The sequence below is a fragment of the Agrilus planipennis genome, unplaced genomic scaffold (genome assembly GCF_000699045.2).
Source record: "Agrilus planipennis isolate EAB-ADULT unplaced genomic scaffold, Apla_2.0 scaffold135, whole genome shotgun sequence".
Lineage (NCBI taxonomy): Eukaryota > Metazoa > Arthropoda > Insecta > Coleoptera > Buprestidae > Agrilus > Agrilus planipennis.
This window is the reverse complement of record NW_020438876.1, coordinates 313,845-331,985: the sequence shown is the minus strand read 5'-3', so window position 1 is coordinate 331,985 and position 18,141 is coordinate 313,845. Positions and strand designations below refer to the sequence as shown.

At 34.4% G+C, this 18,141-nt stretch overlaps 1 protein-coding gene across 1 annotated transcript in view; it reads left to right on the top strand.

Moving 5' to 3' along the window:
• LOC108738657 (acetylcholine receptor subunit alpha-like) overlaps positions 1-17,892 on the top strand; it is a 26,698-nt gene extending 8,806 nt beyond the window's left edge. Inside the window, exons 4-11 of the mRNA XM_018472179.1 lie at positions 4,352-4,396; positions 4,462-4,571; positions 6,469-6,649; positions 10,883-10,998; positions 11,276-11,444; positions 13,730-13,879; positions 16,933-17,168; positions 17,444-17,892. Coding sequence (XP_018327681.1) covers positions 4,352-4,396; positions 4,462-4,571; positions 6,469-6,649; positions 10,883-10,998; positions 11,276-11,444; positions 13,730-13,879; positions 16,933-17,168; positions 17,444-17,810 — 1,374 coding nt within the window. The 3' untranslated portion in view covers positions 17,811-17,892. The remainder of the gene's footprint in view (positions 1-4,351; positions 4,397-4,461; positions 4,572-6,468; positions 6,650-10,882; positions 10,999-11,275; positions 11,445-13,729; positions 13,880-16,932; positions 17,169-17,443) is intronic.
• Positions 17,893-18,141: the final 249 nt, after the last annotated feature.

Genomic DNA, 18,141 nt, shown 5'->3' with positions numbered 1-18,141 from the left:
TATGATGTTTTCTGCGAAAATAATATTTTGCTTGAAACTTAAGAACCACACAAAAAAATTTGGCGGGGTATTTGCCGTTCGTCAATAAAAAGTTTTGAAAATTACAGTGCCAAAAGTAAATAAGTATCTGTACAAGACATATCTGCTAAATTATATTGAGAAATACAAAATTTTTATCTTTTATAAAAGTGCGGGATTTTTGACGGTTTTGAAATGGTTAAATTTTATTGTTTTTGATTAGATTTTTAATATTCATATTGCTAATTTTTAACAGCTTCTACAAATCAAATTTTTCAGTTGTGTTTCGGACAATTAGTTATTTAATATTTTTTGTACAAAACTAACTTTTTTGTAACTCCTTAAGAAATTCTTAGATGAGAACTGAAATAGATAGGATAGAAAACGTAATTCGTGCCAAAAAAGCTTTAGACAACAAGCTAATCGTATTGTAAAACGGTTGACATCTGAATTACTAATAGTTTTAAAGTATTAGAAATTAAGTAATTAAGTAAATAAAATAAAAAACGGGGTTAATTAATGCAGTTGTACAAGTTTAAGAAAAATTGATCCATCGATAAATAATATCGTATCAAAATTAAGTTGTCACAATTTTATTACAAATGGATAGATACAAATGTGATTCCAGTGATACACAACCGCAACAATTAAAGTATTTATCATTTTTCTTGTTTAATCGATGGATTAATTGATTTGCAGAAGCACGGTTTAGTTTTAATGCGCTTTTGTACTAATTGAATTGCAAACACCACATATTAATCTTGCATATTAGCCCTAACTGTAACTCTATTTTAATGACAATAGCCAATGTAGAACTAGATCGGTCGAATTTTTAATTTTATAGTCAAACAGAAATTTACTTACACTACTTGTATTAAGATTTAGTAAGCAGGATCGTAATTAAAAATTTTTGCAACGCAAAAGCGATTTATCAGAGTTCCACTTTGTATTCTTTCTAATGTTTCATAATTTAAAGGTATGTGAGATATATTGGACCCTTGAATGGAAGCAAATAACGCTGGCCAGAACGGAAATAAGTTTTTTATTCATATGAAAGCTCAGCGTCGGTTACAATCGGCCGCCAATTTTCAAAAGCGGCGATAAAAGCATTTTTGTCATTTATCTCGGCGGAAAGATTAAAGGGCGCTGGGGTAATAAAATTCACGCTTAGAATAATCGTCACAAGTACATTGGATTTATTTGAAAAAATACTTTCAAAAGCAAAGCTTTTAACGTATTCGCAAAATTCTAAATATATATCACACGCGCTGCTTCTTCCACAGTATATCGATTTCAAATTATTTGCGTGGGAATTACCGTCAACATTACTTTTAAGTAGATAAACCTACAAAGGTATTTATACAAAACCTTAACCGCAATAGAACATATACAAGGGTGAGTAATTTCCGTCTATATATACTCGATCACGTTCTAAATAATATCTTGATTTTAACTGATCTGGTCCAATAAGAACCGCTCTCATTCATAGCATCCAATCAATGCAATAAGCCTTTTGTTCTTGAAAGGTACCTGATTTAAATAACAGTAGAATTTCGATAGCTTCGATCGAAGAAAACAATAGCCTTTGACGTTATTGAAATCTACACCTTAACCAAAGTGATATTCAATGTATAATAAACATCTGTAATCATAATGACCAAAATAAGCACATCTAGCATATTAAAAAATGTTCTTTGATTAAAAATCACTAGTACTGACGTATTCGTGGAAGAAATAAACAATTGGATAACATTCGGCGGGTCTAAATGTTTACAATAAGGTGTATAGTTAGTTGCATATAAAAAGACACCAAATTTAAAATAAATCTTAAAATTGTAAGTATAATAATAAAACAATCTAGTTGTCTATGTTCTTAAAAGAAATCTATGGCTTCTTGATTGAAACGTTCGGTCAATTAAAGGCGTTGAACGAAAAAACGCTCGCAGTTAAAAGCCGTTGTATCTTTATACGTTGTCATCGAGAAAATGGACATATAAACAAGTTAAAGCTAGTTCCTTCAGTTCTAGGTCAAGCCTTCTTGATTTGAGTTTACACAGTCTATTCATAACCAAAGCTCAAGTGTCATTTTCTGTTTTTGTTCTAACAACGAAAATAAAAAGAAACAGAAGCATACTATAAAAACCATTCGTTAATTTTATTATTAAGTAATTAAAATCGTTCATGTTTAGAAAAATATTTTGCCTCACTGAAGCTCTTTACGTACTAGAGAGAAATTCTGTGTTGCAGACTTTCGTCATTGAACTGGTCTGCGCTCACAGAAAAAGGCTTTCAATTTAATTTGCCCCAACACTGGTTTCTCCGACACGTCTAAGCAATGTAAAAAACAAAACCAATTTGTTGCTACTGCCAAACTTCAACGAAACCATCCATTTAATTTTTGATAGCTCGTCCCAGACACCCGTACCACCCACGTAAAGTGAAAAGTTTCATTTTAAAATGCTACGGCTTTACTTTACGACGTCCCTCTTTTTACTGCGAAACCTGCTTTCCTCTGATCAAAAGTTTTACTTATATTACAACCCTCGACGTGAAGAGTTAGAACCATATTTCATGATTTTTCGGTATTACGGTATTAGCAGTCTTCTGGTGTTCCTCAGGGCTGCAACATGCGTCCTCTTCTATTAGTTTATTGAGCGCCTTTGATTCTTTTAGTTTCAAAAATATATTTGGGCAAATAAACACTGAAATAACGTTGATTTAATCTAATTTATTGATTTTGTACAACTTTTTGAAAGATGTACTTTGCTAATTTGTTTATAAATTCAATTTTATGTCCTGTTTCTTTTTTCTTGGCGTCTCTCCGGAAATTACCCGGCATTGTAGAGAGCACTTTTGGTGCACATATAATAAATATGTTTTAGTGATGTATTGCGCCTTCATAACCGCTAATTTGTACCCATTTTGGCTTATTAAATGCCGTAAATATTGCACATGTTTCTTTTATATTCGACCAGAAGGAGAATGAAATTTATTATCGCGCTAAGCCAACTCGAAACGTGCAACATTATTATATTTCAAGTTTGCTCACGCGAAATTGGTTTCGTTAAACTTTAAGCTCGTTGTGCCCTTATGAGAATATGGCTTGCGACATCCTGTATTCGAATTCCCATGTGCATGACTGTCTGAAATTGAATTAATTAATCGGTTTCGTCCTATTGAAGTTCTAACCCATCTACCTTTGACTACATTAACAACCTTAACTACATCAGTACCTATAGAATTATCCATTTAAATCGAGTATGTTCGATCATATTAATAATTTTAATAACATATTGTAATTAATTTTCTAGAAGCTAAAACATCCACTTTTATAAATTTTAAATTCGGTTTTGAGTATCGGTCTTAACATTTGTTTAATTAATTTAATTAATCATTTTGACTTTAGATTATTGTATCCATTCGAAGTTTGAACAGAAAGAATGAGTTGGCAGTGAAAATTAAATAGGGAAAACGTACGGTATCAAGACGATATAGAATTTAAGAAAAGTTACTAATTAGTTTATAAATATCCTCTCAATATCCTACTGTAGCTACCATTTAAAATTAAATGTAATTTTCCTTGATCAAGCTAAAAAGAATGGACTTTAAAGTTTCAAAAACGTGTTTAAAGGTACAAGGATTTCACTCTTATATATCCTTGTTATATTTGTGAAGGTAATATTTCCCCAGTTGATACATTTATCATATTTAACGATTGTCTGTACACATTACATGAATCCATGGGTGTATCATTGAAGTGAATATCTCTAACCCGTGAATCCCGACGGTCTCGTCTCGTCGGCACTGGAATAAGTACAGAATGGGACGGGACCAGATCATTAGATGTTCACTTAAGTATAAATTACACAGAAATTACAAAGGAAATGTGGCGATGTCAGTTTTATTAAGGACGAAGTGGAAACGTTTTTTGCACAATTTGAAACTTTTTACAAATGAGAACTAACGTTTGTAATAAAGACAACATATTTATATAGAAATCGTTTCAATGTTTATTAGTATTCTAAAAAATTCTCAAAGGAGTACCTTGAAAACTTTAGCAATCCTAAAAACAAAATTATGAGGAACCATACTGAATTATCAATGTTGAAATAAACTAAAAATTTTCACTGAAAGCAAACTTTATAATGAAACAGGAACACTGTACTACTTCCTTTGTAATAAAATTATACTCTTTAGTTATAGTTCTGAAGAAGCTACTACTATGTCTCATTAAATGTTTAGAATAGAACAATTGTTAGGATTTGTTCTGTACATGACAGAACACTCCCTTTTTCTTTGTATTTTAATTAAAAAAGTTTTATTTTCTTTTCAGAATCTTAAAAACCAGATAATGACGACAAACCTGTGGGTCGAACAAGTGAGTCCTTAACATAATGATATCTCGACAGGGATTATTTTTATCTGATCTTTTCTTTGTTACAGTCGTGGTACGATTACAAACTTAAATGGGACCCACGGGAGTATGGAGGGGTTGAAATGCTTCATGTACCATCAGACCATATTTGGCGTCCAGATATAGTTCTTTATAACAAGTAAGTTTAAGCTTTAAAATAGTTTTGGTTTATTAAATTTTGTTCTTAATTATATTTTTAACAACATATTTTTTTTGGAGTTAAAAGTCCAAAGTATTCCGGTAAATGTGATTGAACAAATAAAATGATTTATCTTAGATTTTTGTAAAAGAATGAAAGAAAGAACAGTGATTGACTAATTATTTTAATACGAATGAATATTTAATGTTTCAATCTTATCATAGGTAGCAATTTCGAGACTTTAAGGATGTTTGGGAGGTATGTCAAAATGCTACGAGACAAATAAAAATTTGGAATAACGTTCCTCATTCAATTCTAAAACTCCTGTAAAAATTACAAATCGATTCACTAAACCGTTAAAAAGTTATTGAAATTTTAAAAAATTGTAATTTTACACGTCATTTTATGGAGATTCGTTAACCGAACAGATTAAATTTATTTTTATTAACAGAAAAAAAGCTACCAGAAATTTCAAACTTTTATAATAAGTAACTTGAACTCTGGAGAATCACTTTAGCGTAAGGTTATTCAAATTCACTAAATGGTTATCGAGGAAAAAATGAAAAATTAGCTGAAAATCTCGTTTTTACTTGATAATATAATGGTAATATTTATAATTGTCTGAAATAAATGTAATTTTAATGTTTTAATTAAACTAAATATTTTTTTGTTTCGAAGTTGAAATCAAGGCATATTCACTGCCAAAAGTTAGTTAAAAATTTTCCATTGTATTCGTTATTTCTTATTTTATTCAAAGTTTTTGGTCAAATTCCAAATTTTCTCTCAAACCGTATAGTTTTTTATTAGTATAGATAGTATTTATTTACCTCATGATATGCTGCAAAACCTAATTAATCACGAATTTCTAATTTCATGTGCTCTTGTCTCCGATTGTACCTCCCAAACATCCTAAAATGAGTTTAATGATTTTTTAAGTACAGGCAAATAAAAAATGAGCGCGGGTAGTTAATGCCTTCATGAAAACGAGTCACTTGGATCTGAACAAAAAGCCATTACACGAAATATTGCTTATGCTATTATGATAGTGGTTCCTCAAGTAACTATTGTTCGTCAATTGGCCATTGTAATTGCATATTGTTCATTAAATATCATTATTTGATACGAATACGATGCTATTACATTAATCAACGTACCAAACCGAGTCCTAATTAACTCCTCGTCCTTTCGCCTTCTACTGGATCGGAATCCAGCGTTAAAAGCAGCCGGCTTGTACCACAGTAAGGATTAAATCTGAGTTTTCCTTTGAAAAGGGAAATTGGGGAAAACGAGGTTATCATGGCCGAGAAAGGAATCTACGCATTCCTTCTTTGAAACTGAACTTGTTTAGCAAATTTTGTTAAGCTGCAGATACTCTAAAAAAGAAGCAAATGATTCTTTCAACCACTCTAACTCACATTTTCAATCTAATTTTTTGCTAAATGTACGGGGGTCATTTGAATATGACTTTAATGTAAAAGATAATAAATTTTTGATGTTTAGATTAATAAAATTTTCTTATATAGCAAGGCTATAAAAATTAAAGGGTTATACTAATAAAAAACAAATGATAATAAAAGTACAAATGAGGGTGTAATTCCAAAAGTAAAGTCTACAAAGGGCTAGAATCTCAGGTACTTCTCTATTTATATTTACCCTATTGTACTATCAATTTTCGACAGAACGTCGCTAAGTTTGATCAACGCTCACCCGCTCTATAGTACGAATTTGGCACCCAGTGACTACTCCTTTCCCTTAAGTTAAACGAAAATTTGACCGGAACGCGCGTCATGCAAGAAAATAGAGAAACTACCCCTTTTTATAAGCATTCTTGTATTGTTTAATACAGCACCCTGTGTTGATGAATTGATCACCGTATTGTTCTGTTTTTGATTTGCAGTGCTGACGGCAACTTCGAAGTAACATTAGCTACAAAAGCCACCCTCAATTTCACTGGAAGGGTGGATTGGAAGCCACCAGCGATATACAAGTCTTCTTGCGAAATCGATGTTGAATATTTCCCTTTCGACGAGCAAACCTGTGTCATGAAATTTGGCTCGTGGACATACGATGGCTTTCAGGTAAACACTTAATTTTTGTATTTGTAAAATGCTTTTGCTTTTACCTCTGTGTTGTACAACACTGCGTCGAAGTTTTTGAGAAAATAAGACATTTACTACATCCCATTGATCGTTGAAAGAAAATTCCAATTTAACGCACAAATACATTATTTATAGGCAGGCAGAACTAAACGTGAATAGGGGAAAATCATCGGTTACGGCGAGAAATAGTTTTTACATTTGAATTTCAAATTTTCTTTTTCCATATAACTTTGGCAGTGTACCAAATATATTCTTCAACAACCACAAAATTTATGGATATATTTAATTGCGCAAACATAGCACCTGCGGAAAATAATTTGGTTTGATGAATTGGTAAAATTGTCGCTGTTAATTTAATAAGAGAGGGTTTAATATATTCCCATTATACCTAGCAAACTTTTAGTAGGGTGGCTTAATTAATAAATCCAGCAAAAGGATTTCTATAATGTAAAATTTAAATTGTAAGGAATTTCTTTAATCGTCAAGGAGTTAATAAATAATAAAATCGCTGAGGAGTATTTATATGAACGTTTGATTTGAAGGTCTAATACGAAGACAGGTACCTGATATAGATGGAGGGAAAAATTGGATTCAATTAACATTTTAATTCTTTAGAATCAGAAGTTTACAAACACTTTAATTAAATAATTATAAAAAGGAATCCGTTAATAAGACTTTTTGTAGGCATGATCCTTTTCAAGGTTTTCCTTTTACGTCTTTGTGATATCGAGGGTCTATGATTCTTAACAAGCTAGAGAGATAGTTGAACAACAAATAACAGGTCAATTGAAAAATCCCCGGCCTAAAATAGTAAAACACATTTTTTTTGCAAAATTCGTTTTTTTTATTCAACATAATTCCCTTCAAGGGTGATACACTGATTATAGCGATCCTCCAACTTTTCGATACCATTTTTGTAGTACGATTTGTCCTTTGCTTCAAAATAGGCCTCAGTTTCGGCGATCACCTCTTCATTCGACGAAAATTTTTTCCCAACGAGCATTCTTTTGAGATCTGAGAACAGGAAGTAGTCGCTGGGGGCCAGATCTGGAGAATACGATGGATGCGGAAGCAATTCGGAATCCAATTCATGAATTTTTGCCATCGTTTTCACTGACTTGTGAGACGGTGCATTGTCTTGGTGAAGCAGGACTTTCTTTTTCTGTAAATGCGCTCGTTTCTCGGCGATTTCAAACGGTCCAATAACGCTATGTAATAGTCGCTGTTGATGGTCCTTCCTTTTTCAAGGTAGTCAATGAAAATTATTCCACGCGCATCCCAAAATACAGACGCCATAACCTTGCCAGCCGACTGTTGCGTTTTTGCACGCTTTGGAGCGGGTTCATCGTGTGGAGTCCACTCAGATGACCGTCGATTGGACTTCGGAGTGAAATGATGGAGCCATGTTTCATCCATTGTCACATATCGACGCAAAAACTAGGGTTTATTACGCGTGATCATCTTCAAACACTGCTCTGAATCATCAACTCGTCGTTGTTTTTGGTCAAAAGTGAGCTCGCGCGGCACCCACTTTGCACACAGCTTTCTCAAACCCAAATATTCGTGAATGATGTGATGTATACGTTCCGTTGATATCTGTAGAGTGTCTGCTATTTCATTCAATTTCAATTTACGGTCATTCAAAATCATTTTGTGGATTTTTTTAATGTTTTTGTCCGTAACAGCCTCATTTGGGCGTCCACTGCGTTCACCGTCTTCGGTGCTCATTTCACCACGTCTAAACTTAGCATACCAATCCTTGATGGTTGATTTTCCTGGGGCAGTGTCCGGAAATTCGTTATCAAGCCGATCCGACAGCCGTCAAATTTATAGACGCGTCTTTTGAAGGTTAGGACTAACTGAAAATCATATGGATTTAGTTCTGGTGCCGCTATTTATGTGTCAGGCCGGGGACTTTTCAATTGACCCTAGTAGATACATATACCACTTTAGTTTAAAGTGGCAACTTTTTGATACTAGAATGCAGTACAGATACGTACTGACTAACAAGAACTTGGCGTACTATTCAAATAGAAATATCGAGGACATGACCTATATGTTAGATATAAACTAACAATCTTGACCTTGCCGACAATCTCTATACTACTAGAGTACTTCCACTTCCTTGCACTAAACCCTAAAAGAATTATACAAAAAGGAAAAGGAAATCAAAAATCCACTCTCCATATTCTTATAAAATGTAAAAAGAGCTTTAGAATTTTTACAAAAGTGTTTCACAATGTATTCATTGACAATAGACTTAAACATTTACTGAACAATACGTAACGAAAATTAAGCCGAAAAGTATTAGAGAAAGCCACAGAGGAAAGACTTTTTTCCGTTTAATACGAGAGTGATGGGCTTATTTGTTACTCTGGTGTACTAATATTTGAAAGAGTTGCTTTCAGCTAGGAAGTTTCACATCATTTCGCGAACAATGACATTTATTTTACGACTGGTATATATTTCACGTCGTAGCACGTGCCTGTTTTTGTCGCTGCTGCCTAGGGTTTTATTTCCACTATTTCAAGTTAAGACAAGCTTAAATATAGTATTAGTTGCATGACAGTTTCCTCGGGAATACCGGCATAACTTCCAGGCTACATTTCTCGAATGTGAATTACGCTCGTGCACCTACAAAACTAATAAAAAATTCTTCTAACGTACAATGCTACAGTTTGGCTAGATTTATGAAACTATTACTGTGGAACAAGGGGCTGCTTAAAAATAAAAAGAAAATTTTATCGTTGTACGCACAATACGAATCGTTGTTTTAAAATTATTAAATTCCAGTATCACCCAAATCCTTAAAGCCACTTTCAGGAACGCTCTACATCTACAGTAATCACTACATAGTATAAAACAAAGTCGCTTTCCCGCTGTCTGTCCCTATGTATGCTTAAATCATTAAAACTACGCAACGGATTTTGATGCGGTTTTTTTTAAAAGATAGAGTGATTCAAGAGGAAGGTTTATATGTATAATACATGCATAATATAGTAGGGAAACACTGATAATTTTAGAGGTTTCTAATGTGATGTCGTAAATAAACACATTTTTTGCGCTTACATTGCAAACGCTGGCTGAACCCTACGAGATAGATCAAAATAATGTACTACAATATTGTACATCTTAAAAGGGTCTATAAAAAAGTCCGGGATAGTATATGTCTATCTCTTAGGGATAACCCACAATAACCATTTTTATCCTTTACTTTTTATGAGAAATAATGACTTACTTACGAAGCGATTGTAGGCAATACAGCATTAATTCTTATCGAAATTAAGTACCTTAAATACATTGTGCATTTAATATAGATCAATATGGCCCTTTACAGCATGTAATTTAAATGAATATTTTCGAAGATATTACAGATTTAAAATGCAGAGACATAGCGGTTGCGGCGGTACCGGCCGGGAGGCCGGTTTGTATTGTCTAATGACAAAAAGACTGTGAATGTTGTATATAAAGACATTCTGTAGTATATTTAGTATGTTCAGGGGGTATCTCTTGAAGATTTCCCCTTTTCGATAATAATCTAAACACCCGTGCGAAGCTGGGGCGGGTCACTAGTAAGTAATATAACAATTTTATTTATATTTGGGGTTTATCTGTAATTTGGCGGCGAATTTTTGTTGTATTTCTTGTCGGCATTCAGCTTATAATTATTTTTTGCTTTGTTTCAATTAAGTCGTATGAGGGAACGGTATTTAGCGTTTGCATCGTCATGAAGTCATCCATCATAATTTCGCGTTGTTTATGATGGTGTTAAGTATCTCGTTGGCAAGAGCGAAAAAGAGTGAAGCTTACGAAAGTACGAGATACTTGAAGTCAAGTCATCATCACTTCCACCTTGGTTGTTGCCACTACCATTAATGACTGTCATTCTTACACGTCCTGTTTACATTTTATCATCACGGTAAATTTTACACAAATTGCTTCCTCTAAACCTTCACGCGCGCACAGCTTTAACAGCACGAGAGGAAATGTAAGGGATGAAAAAATAATATTAACTTGGAGTGGTGCAATTCAGCATTTTTATTTTCTCATTTATGTTGCGTCGCACAATAAATAAAAGAAACAATTTACAGAGAACTAATTTGCCTATTAGTACAAACTATTTGTTCGACCAATTATAAAAATTATCCCAATTGCTTTATGTAGCAGCTGGCAAAATAACTCTACCGTTACTGATAACAATTTGTTCAACAGGTTGATTTGCGGCATGTTGATGAGATAAGGGGTTCAAGTGTTGTAGATGTTGGGATAGATTTAAGTGAATTTTACACGTCTGTCGAATGGGACATCCTGGAGGTGCCTGCAATAAGGTAATTTAATTTACTAACGAATTGCAGTAAGCAATAGAATTAATACGTCGATTTTCTTGTGCAACGCTACCATTCAATGACAGAAATAAAGAACATAAAGCAAAGATACACTTGTCTAGTCCGTGTAGATATATCTTGCTTTTGTTTCTAAAGGAAAACACGGAATCTCGCTCGCGTTATGTGTTAGTTTTCGTTCTCCGTGGTGTAAAGTTTTAGTGATTGATAGATAGTACATATACCTATCTACTTACTGTATAAGTTTAACTCAATTTTTCAGAAACGAAAAGTTCTACACATGCTGTGACGAACCGTATTTAGACATCACCTTCAACATAACAATGCGAAGAAAGACGCTATTTTACACTGTCAATTTAATTATTCCTTGTATGGGAATATCGTTTTTGACTGTCCTAGTTTTCTATTTACCAAGCGATAGTGGAGAAAAGGTACTGTAAATTATCTATTGTCCTATTACAATAATTTACGTTTCCCTTTTGTTATTTTACCTCTAGATGTTTGTATTTCATGGTCGGCTATGTTTACACAGTTTGTAGCTTTTATTTTCGTTTTGTAGAAAGCATGCTCAGGTGCTTTAATTTATTTCAGTTGCGAATTTATCTTTTAAATAATGCGTCTCCGTTCGTACTGTTCTATTCGAAAAGTTTTCATATTTTTCTTTACAAAATTTATAAAGACTGCTGGAAAATAATTACTAATACCCACAGAAAAGCAAACGATTTAAAAAACTTTTTCTACTTCGAGTTTAAGTATCTGAAATTACAGCCCATCAGTAAACATTTCCTTTATTCATTATTCTCGTCGATTAATAATTTCTAGAGTGAAAATGAATTTAGGGCACACTTTGGCATTTTTATGAAAGAAAAGTCGATCAAAATGAATTGCTAAAGGTTTAATAACTTCGATTAATTGGTTGCACTTTCGCACGTCAGTGTCAGATATTAGAAAAAAACTTAATAAAGTTCCAAATAACTGACGTGTTCTTGAAACGGCCATGAAATTGAAAGGCCAAATGGATTTCAACGACCTTTTGCGAATTTTAAATTGCTTTTGCGCCATCTGCGTTTGTACGTCGGGGTTGGAAGAGAATGGCTTCATTATTTTGTTGTTAAGCCCGAATTCCGACTATAAGAACTTAAAATAGTACTTGAGAAACTCATCTGGAAGAAATCGAGCCAAGAGGAAATGACGGGAACGTAACAAATCGGAAAGGAAGTTTTATAAATGGCGTCGAGCCCAAAATTACTTCATATTTAATAAAATAAAACCCGAACTAAAAGGAGTATCTCAAGGGCGTATGTTGGGTCCGCTTCTCTTTCAGCCAAATTGGAGTTAGAAATTTATTTTATAGCAAATAAAACACTGGCCTGAACTGTTAATAAATTAATGCATTAATCTAAAAGGAGTACCTCAGGGGTGTATGTTGGGACCGCTTCTGTTTCATGGAAAGGAATAACGAATTTGATTGACTTTTCTGACTCGGGAAAAGGGGGAGTGGCGATGCAGTTGGAAAATTTCAAAATTTGTTTTTGGGATTTGGATGCTTCAATTATTCGAGTCAAAACGTGACCCAGTTTCGGGTCTTTCTTGGCAAATAGTTCGGTTCCGACGAACACCGTTGGCATGGCTCATAAATTTTAAAGGTGGTCGTCATCACCTCCAATACCAAGTTCAACTGCTTGCACATTCCTGAAAAATGCCGTTCCGAATGTCTGATTGGAGTGAATGAACGGTCGAAATGCCACCCCCAAGAATTCCAATATCTTTCACGTCAAGAATTTCAAATATCTATCCCTACAAAAGAATATTACCAGGCCATTTCATAATCCTTTGTTCTCTCGCGTAGTTTCTGTTTATTATTGTATGTACACGTCTCCTTCGTGAGAACGCATATACATACGAGTCATTTGGCCTAAAAGGATCTAAGAACAGACAATTTAGTGGGTTGCTAGGTGCTATATCCCCAGTCTTGCAGGGGGAATAAAATAATACTTCCAGACATGAACGACAAACAAGCATTCGTGTGAATGGTGGTTCTCTCAGTAACTTTTACTCTTTATCTTGTTTTGTTTTTATTTGATTAAGAAAAAGCTCACTCTTAAGTGCTGTATGAGTCGAAATATTAACTGATCAATGTGTTCTTTATATCCTGCTGAAACAGATCGTTTTGTTGGTCCAACATAAATTAGTCTAAAGTATTGAAATTTTATTTTCTAACCGATTTAGTTTTCTTTATTGCTTATTGAATTTCAGTATTTAAGTTGCAACTTTTGGTTTTTATAAACCTCTATCTTAAATGATACTTATTGTAAACCCCATTGTTTATTACATCCTCTTCTTCATGGTAGCCCAGGCGAGCTGTACAAAAGCAAGGGAATTTGTTGAACAAAGTATAAGTAAAGTCATTAAATGTTACGTTAAATCTACGAAGTACTATTTCAACTTAAGTAAGTGGCTCGTTAAAACAAGAAATAATTTAGATTAATTCCATTAGTTGGAATTGAATCTAGGCATTTGTTAGTTTCAGTTTTATTCCAAAAGTTACGCAAACAGGGTAGTAAACCAAACTTGGTAATTAAATTACCTTTTGGTAAGATTCGCTTTTCGATAAAATAAGTATATGTTGCACTAAATTACTAAATGTGTTAGCCATTGTTCATTTTTCGGTTACTACATACGGCTTAACGTCTTTTCTTCTTTTGTGATTGTTTAGGTGAGCTTATCCATCTCAATTCTCCTATCACTTACTGTGTTCTTCCTACTTTTGGCTGAAATTATTCCTCCAACGTCACTGGTGGTTCCTCTCTTGGGAAAATTTGTTCTTTTCACGATGATTTTGGACACGTTTAGTATATGTGTTACGGTAAGTTAACGTTGAATTAAATTTATGATTGTATTGCTTAAAAAGAATCGCGTTATTATATATGTTTTATAGTACGAGGGTGGATTGATAAGTTTCCGGCCTAACCAAGAGATGACGCCACTAGGCCTACCTTGAGGTGACATTCTATAGTACTATCCTTGGATAGCTTGTAGCTATAGTTTCAGCCCGATCTCCTTGCTAGTGTAGGTTTGACAGCACGCTGAACAAGACGCCTCTGTGGTTTTCGTAAAAATGGAAAAGCAGGAAAATCGTGCTGTCATCAAATACTTTTATTTGAAGGGGTTAACGCCGAAGGAAATTAAAAAAGAGATGGACTCAACACTGGGGACATCCTCCCCGTCATATTCAACCGTTAAGCAGTGGGTTTCCGAGTTTAAAAAGGGTCGTGTGAGCACCTCTGATGGGCCTCGCTCAGGACGCCCCGTTGAGGTCACAACTCCAGATATGATCGAAAAAATTCATCAAATAGTGCTGGGAGACCGCAGATTGAAAGTGCGTGAGATAGCTGAGACCTGTAAGATGTCATATGAACGTGTGCAACATATTTTGCACCAACATTTGCATATGGAAAAGCTCTGTGCAAGATGGGTGCCGCGTTTGCTAACAGTCGACCAAAAATTGATTCGAAAAAACATTTCTACCGCAAATTTGTCATTGTATAAGCGTAATCCAAGCGAATTTTTGCGTCGATTCGTAACCGTTGACGAAACGTGGGTCCACCACTACACTCCTGAAACCAAAGAACAGTCTAAACAGTGGATTGGACCAGGGGAACCAACTCCAAAGAAGGCAAAAACAATTTTTTCGGCGAACAAGGTTATGGCTACTGTTTTTTGGGATGCAAGAGGTATTATATACATTGATTACCTTGCAAAGGGTAATACTATCACTGGTCAATACTACGCAGACTTATTGCAACGTTTGAGCCACGAGGTGAAAATTAAACGACCTCATCTGGCGAAGAAAAAAATCTTGTTTCATCACGATAACGCACCAGCGCACACGTCAATCGTTGCGACGGCTAAAATCAACGATCTAAAGTTTGAATTGATGCCGCACCCTCCTTACTCTCCAGACCTAGCCCCGAGTGACTATTTTCTGTTCCCTAATCTCAAAAAATGGCTTGGCGGTAAGAGATTTGCGGACAATGAAGAAGTAATCGAAGCTGTAAATGGTTATTTTGAGGAGCTTGACGAATCAGTCTATAGAGATGGCATTAATAGACTGGAACACCGCTATGAGAAATGTATCAGCCTTGGAGGAGATTATGTTGAGAAATAAAAAAAAAATTTTTAAAAACCTTGTTTTTCTTGGTCAGGCCGGAAACTTATCAATCCACCCTCGTACTTTTAGTTCAGTCTACTGATTTTTAAATTTTGATTGAGTTTCTGGAATGGAAATAATTAAAAATAAAAAAAAGCAAAGGTGTATATAATAAGTAAGTGATTGTAGGGTTAGAACTAATATAAAAAATTAGAAGAATTCACTAATTTTTGATATTTGGGAAAATGCTCTAGAAAAATTGATTTAATAATTCGAAAAAAATTATCAAATCTGCATGCTTAGAGAATGGTGGGATGTTTTTGGGAAATGTAGGGACTATCTTGTTGTGGTGGTTGAAGTTCAGGTAAAATATTGATTCTACTATGCAAAACTTTAGCAATAGATTCAACAAATAATTTACAAAATAACAACCAGATTATGCCTTTTATAAAGTGCAAAATATTGCATCCATTTTAATTACCTTACACGAATATATCTGCTCATGAAAATGGAATATTTAAATTCGTTAGTACGAATTAATAATTTATAGATAACATTCAAAATGCGCTCTATTTATTGAAAAATGATAGTGCATAAATGCATGTATATGTACACGACGATGGTTTTGCAATTTAACATTTAAAAACTACAAAATTAAATTATTTTGCTAATCACCTGACGGCATTGATTGTTTTAATTAAGATTAAAATTACTATTTTATGAAGAAGAATGTGGGGATATTCAGCTATATAAGTATCGGTATAAAATTGAAAAAAAAAGCAAGAAGTTGTTGATGTAAATCGGCAACTGCATCAACTTCTGTTTGCTGCTCGTGTTTATTCATGTAATTTATTCTATCGTCGTCGGATGGGAAAACAGTTTTTCCTCTGATCGTTTTGTTTTACATTTTCCTCTACGAGATCTTCACTTAATCAGATTAAGAGTTCGCTTGTTTCCACCTTTTTTACATGAAAAATTTATTGATCTTACATGGTTACTTTCAGAGAAAAGGTTGCTTTTCAAAATTCCGAAAACATATCTTATTACATAGCAGTTTGAATTATAATCCGATATTACAAATGCAGGACAAACAGAAACCTTAGTCTACACAAAATTTAATATTATTATCATACGCTTTTACTCAGTAGTTACTTTTCGTTTTATCTTATTAAATATTTCAGTAATAATCTTTTCAAGTTGTCTTAGCACATTGGGGTTTAATATCCCTTGTGAATCTTTTGAATAAATGAGATAGTCTCTAAAGCAATATTAATAACACCTAAGCATCAATTAATATTGCAGATGCAGTCTAGTGAGTTTACTCTGGAACAGTCGTTTTGAAATTATTCAAGAACACTACTCTATAACAACTTTATTCTTTATTGCTATTCCATGTGGTTTTATAGTCCTCTCAACGACCAAAATTAAACAAAAACTCAGCTAGGCAAGGAAGTATTTAGTTACCAAGTTGCAATATAAAGTCTGCAGCTTTTTCTTTCGTAAATCGCAAGCACATTTAAGTCCAGGATTTAATTGTTATCCCTATCTTTCCTCCTTTTCTTTTAAAAAAAAAAAATAACTCGTGAAGATTCTAAATATATACAGGGTGGCCCAAAAGGTATTTATTTAATGAATAAATCGTCTCCAACAGCTAAATTTATATTACTATACGGGGTGTTCATGGATAGAAATAATAGGAATTTCGTTTAAATGACAACACTGCTAAATATTGAAACCAAAATATTTTCTATTATTTCTTTTATGAAAAGGTGGTTGTATTAAATGTTCACTTCCGGTCTCCTACAACCCATGAAATGGCACCATGGGTAAGGAGAGTGTTCATCCATGTTCTTCCACGACTTCTAGTTATGAGAAGACCTCATTACCAATTGGATAGACTAAGAAGGTTTGAATTGGGAAGACTTTCTGCTTGCAACGGTTATGAACTCCATAGCTGCGACGACGGAAACGGCGACGATGGGGTTTTTCCTAGTGACGGCTCCAGGTAAACATAAATCTTTTCGTTGCAGGGTTGTCAATCCGAAGACAGCCCATCCTAAGTCGATCATCAAATTTCCCGAAAACTAGAACGTCCTTCATCCTTAACTAGTTACTTTCTAATCTACGTTTTCTGTTCCCCTGTTTCCTTCTGCTTCTGTTATCTAACTAAACCTTCGTTTCTCAGAAAGTGTCCTACTTTCCCTACTGTCCCTATTTATAATATTTTCATCTTTCTCTGATAACACCACAACATTTAATAAAAGAATATAATATATACAGGGATGAACTAACTCGTGGTGAAATTGGTCCTGCCACCTGTCGTATCCACGGCGTAAATCCACCACCGCCGCCCCCATCGTCGTGGAAAAAGTGCCCAGAAGTTCACAAAGCCATCGACGGGCTTTGCTTCATTGCAGACCATACTCAAAGGGAGGAAGATTCGACGCGAGTAAAAGAAGATTGGAAATATGTGGCTATGGTTTTGGACAGACTATTTCTGTGGATATTTACCCTTGCTGTACTTGTTGGAACGGCTGGGATTATTCTACAAGCCCCTACCCTGTATGACGATCGTATGCCAATTGATGTGCGCTTATCAGAAATCGCTTCGACAACGGCTAAACCCCATGTGGTCACACCGATTTAATTGCCCTGCATTAGATTCTATACGACGAAAGATCGTAGTTTGAATTTTGTTTCGGATCTGGGTATTTCTCGTTCGTTTTTTATATCAGGTAAGTGCTTTTAAAGATTTTTAAACTTTTTGACGTGACAACGTCTTATAATTCGATGGACGCACGGAAAAACATGATTCATGCGGCGTTACCTCGCTCTGAGGCGTTCCATTTAAGGCTTGAAGTGCAAGCAAGAGCGCGGAACGAGCGACAAAGAGGCACAATCGGCCTCCGCGTTCGGCAGCGTTCGACATCTGTCTCTCTCCTACTTGAGTGAGCGATGCGTCCGCGTGGACAGCTGCT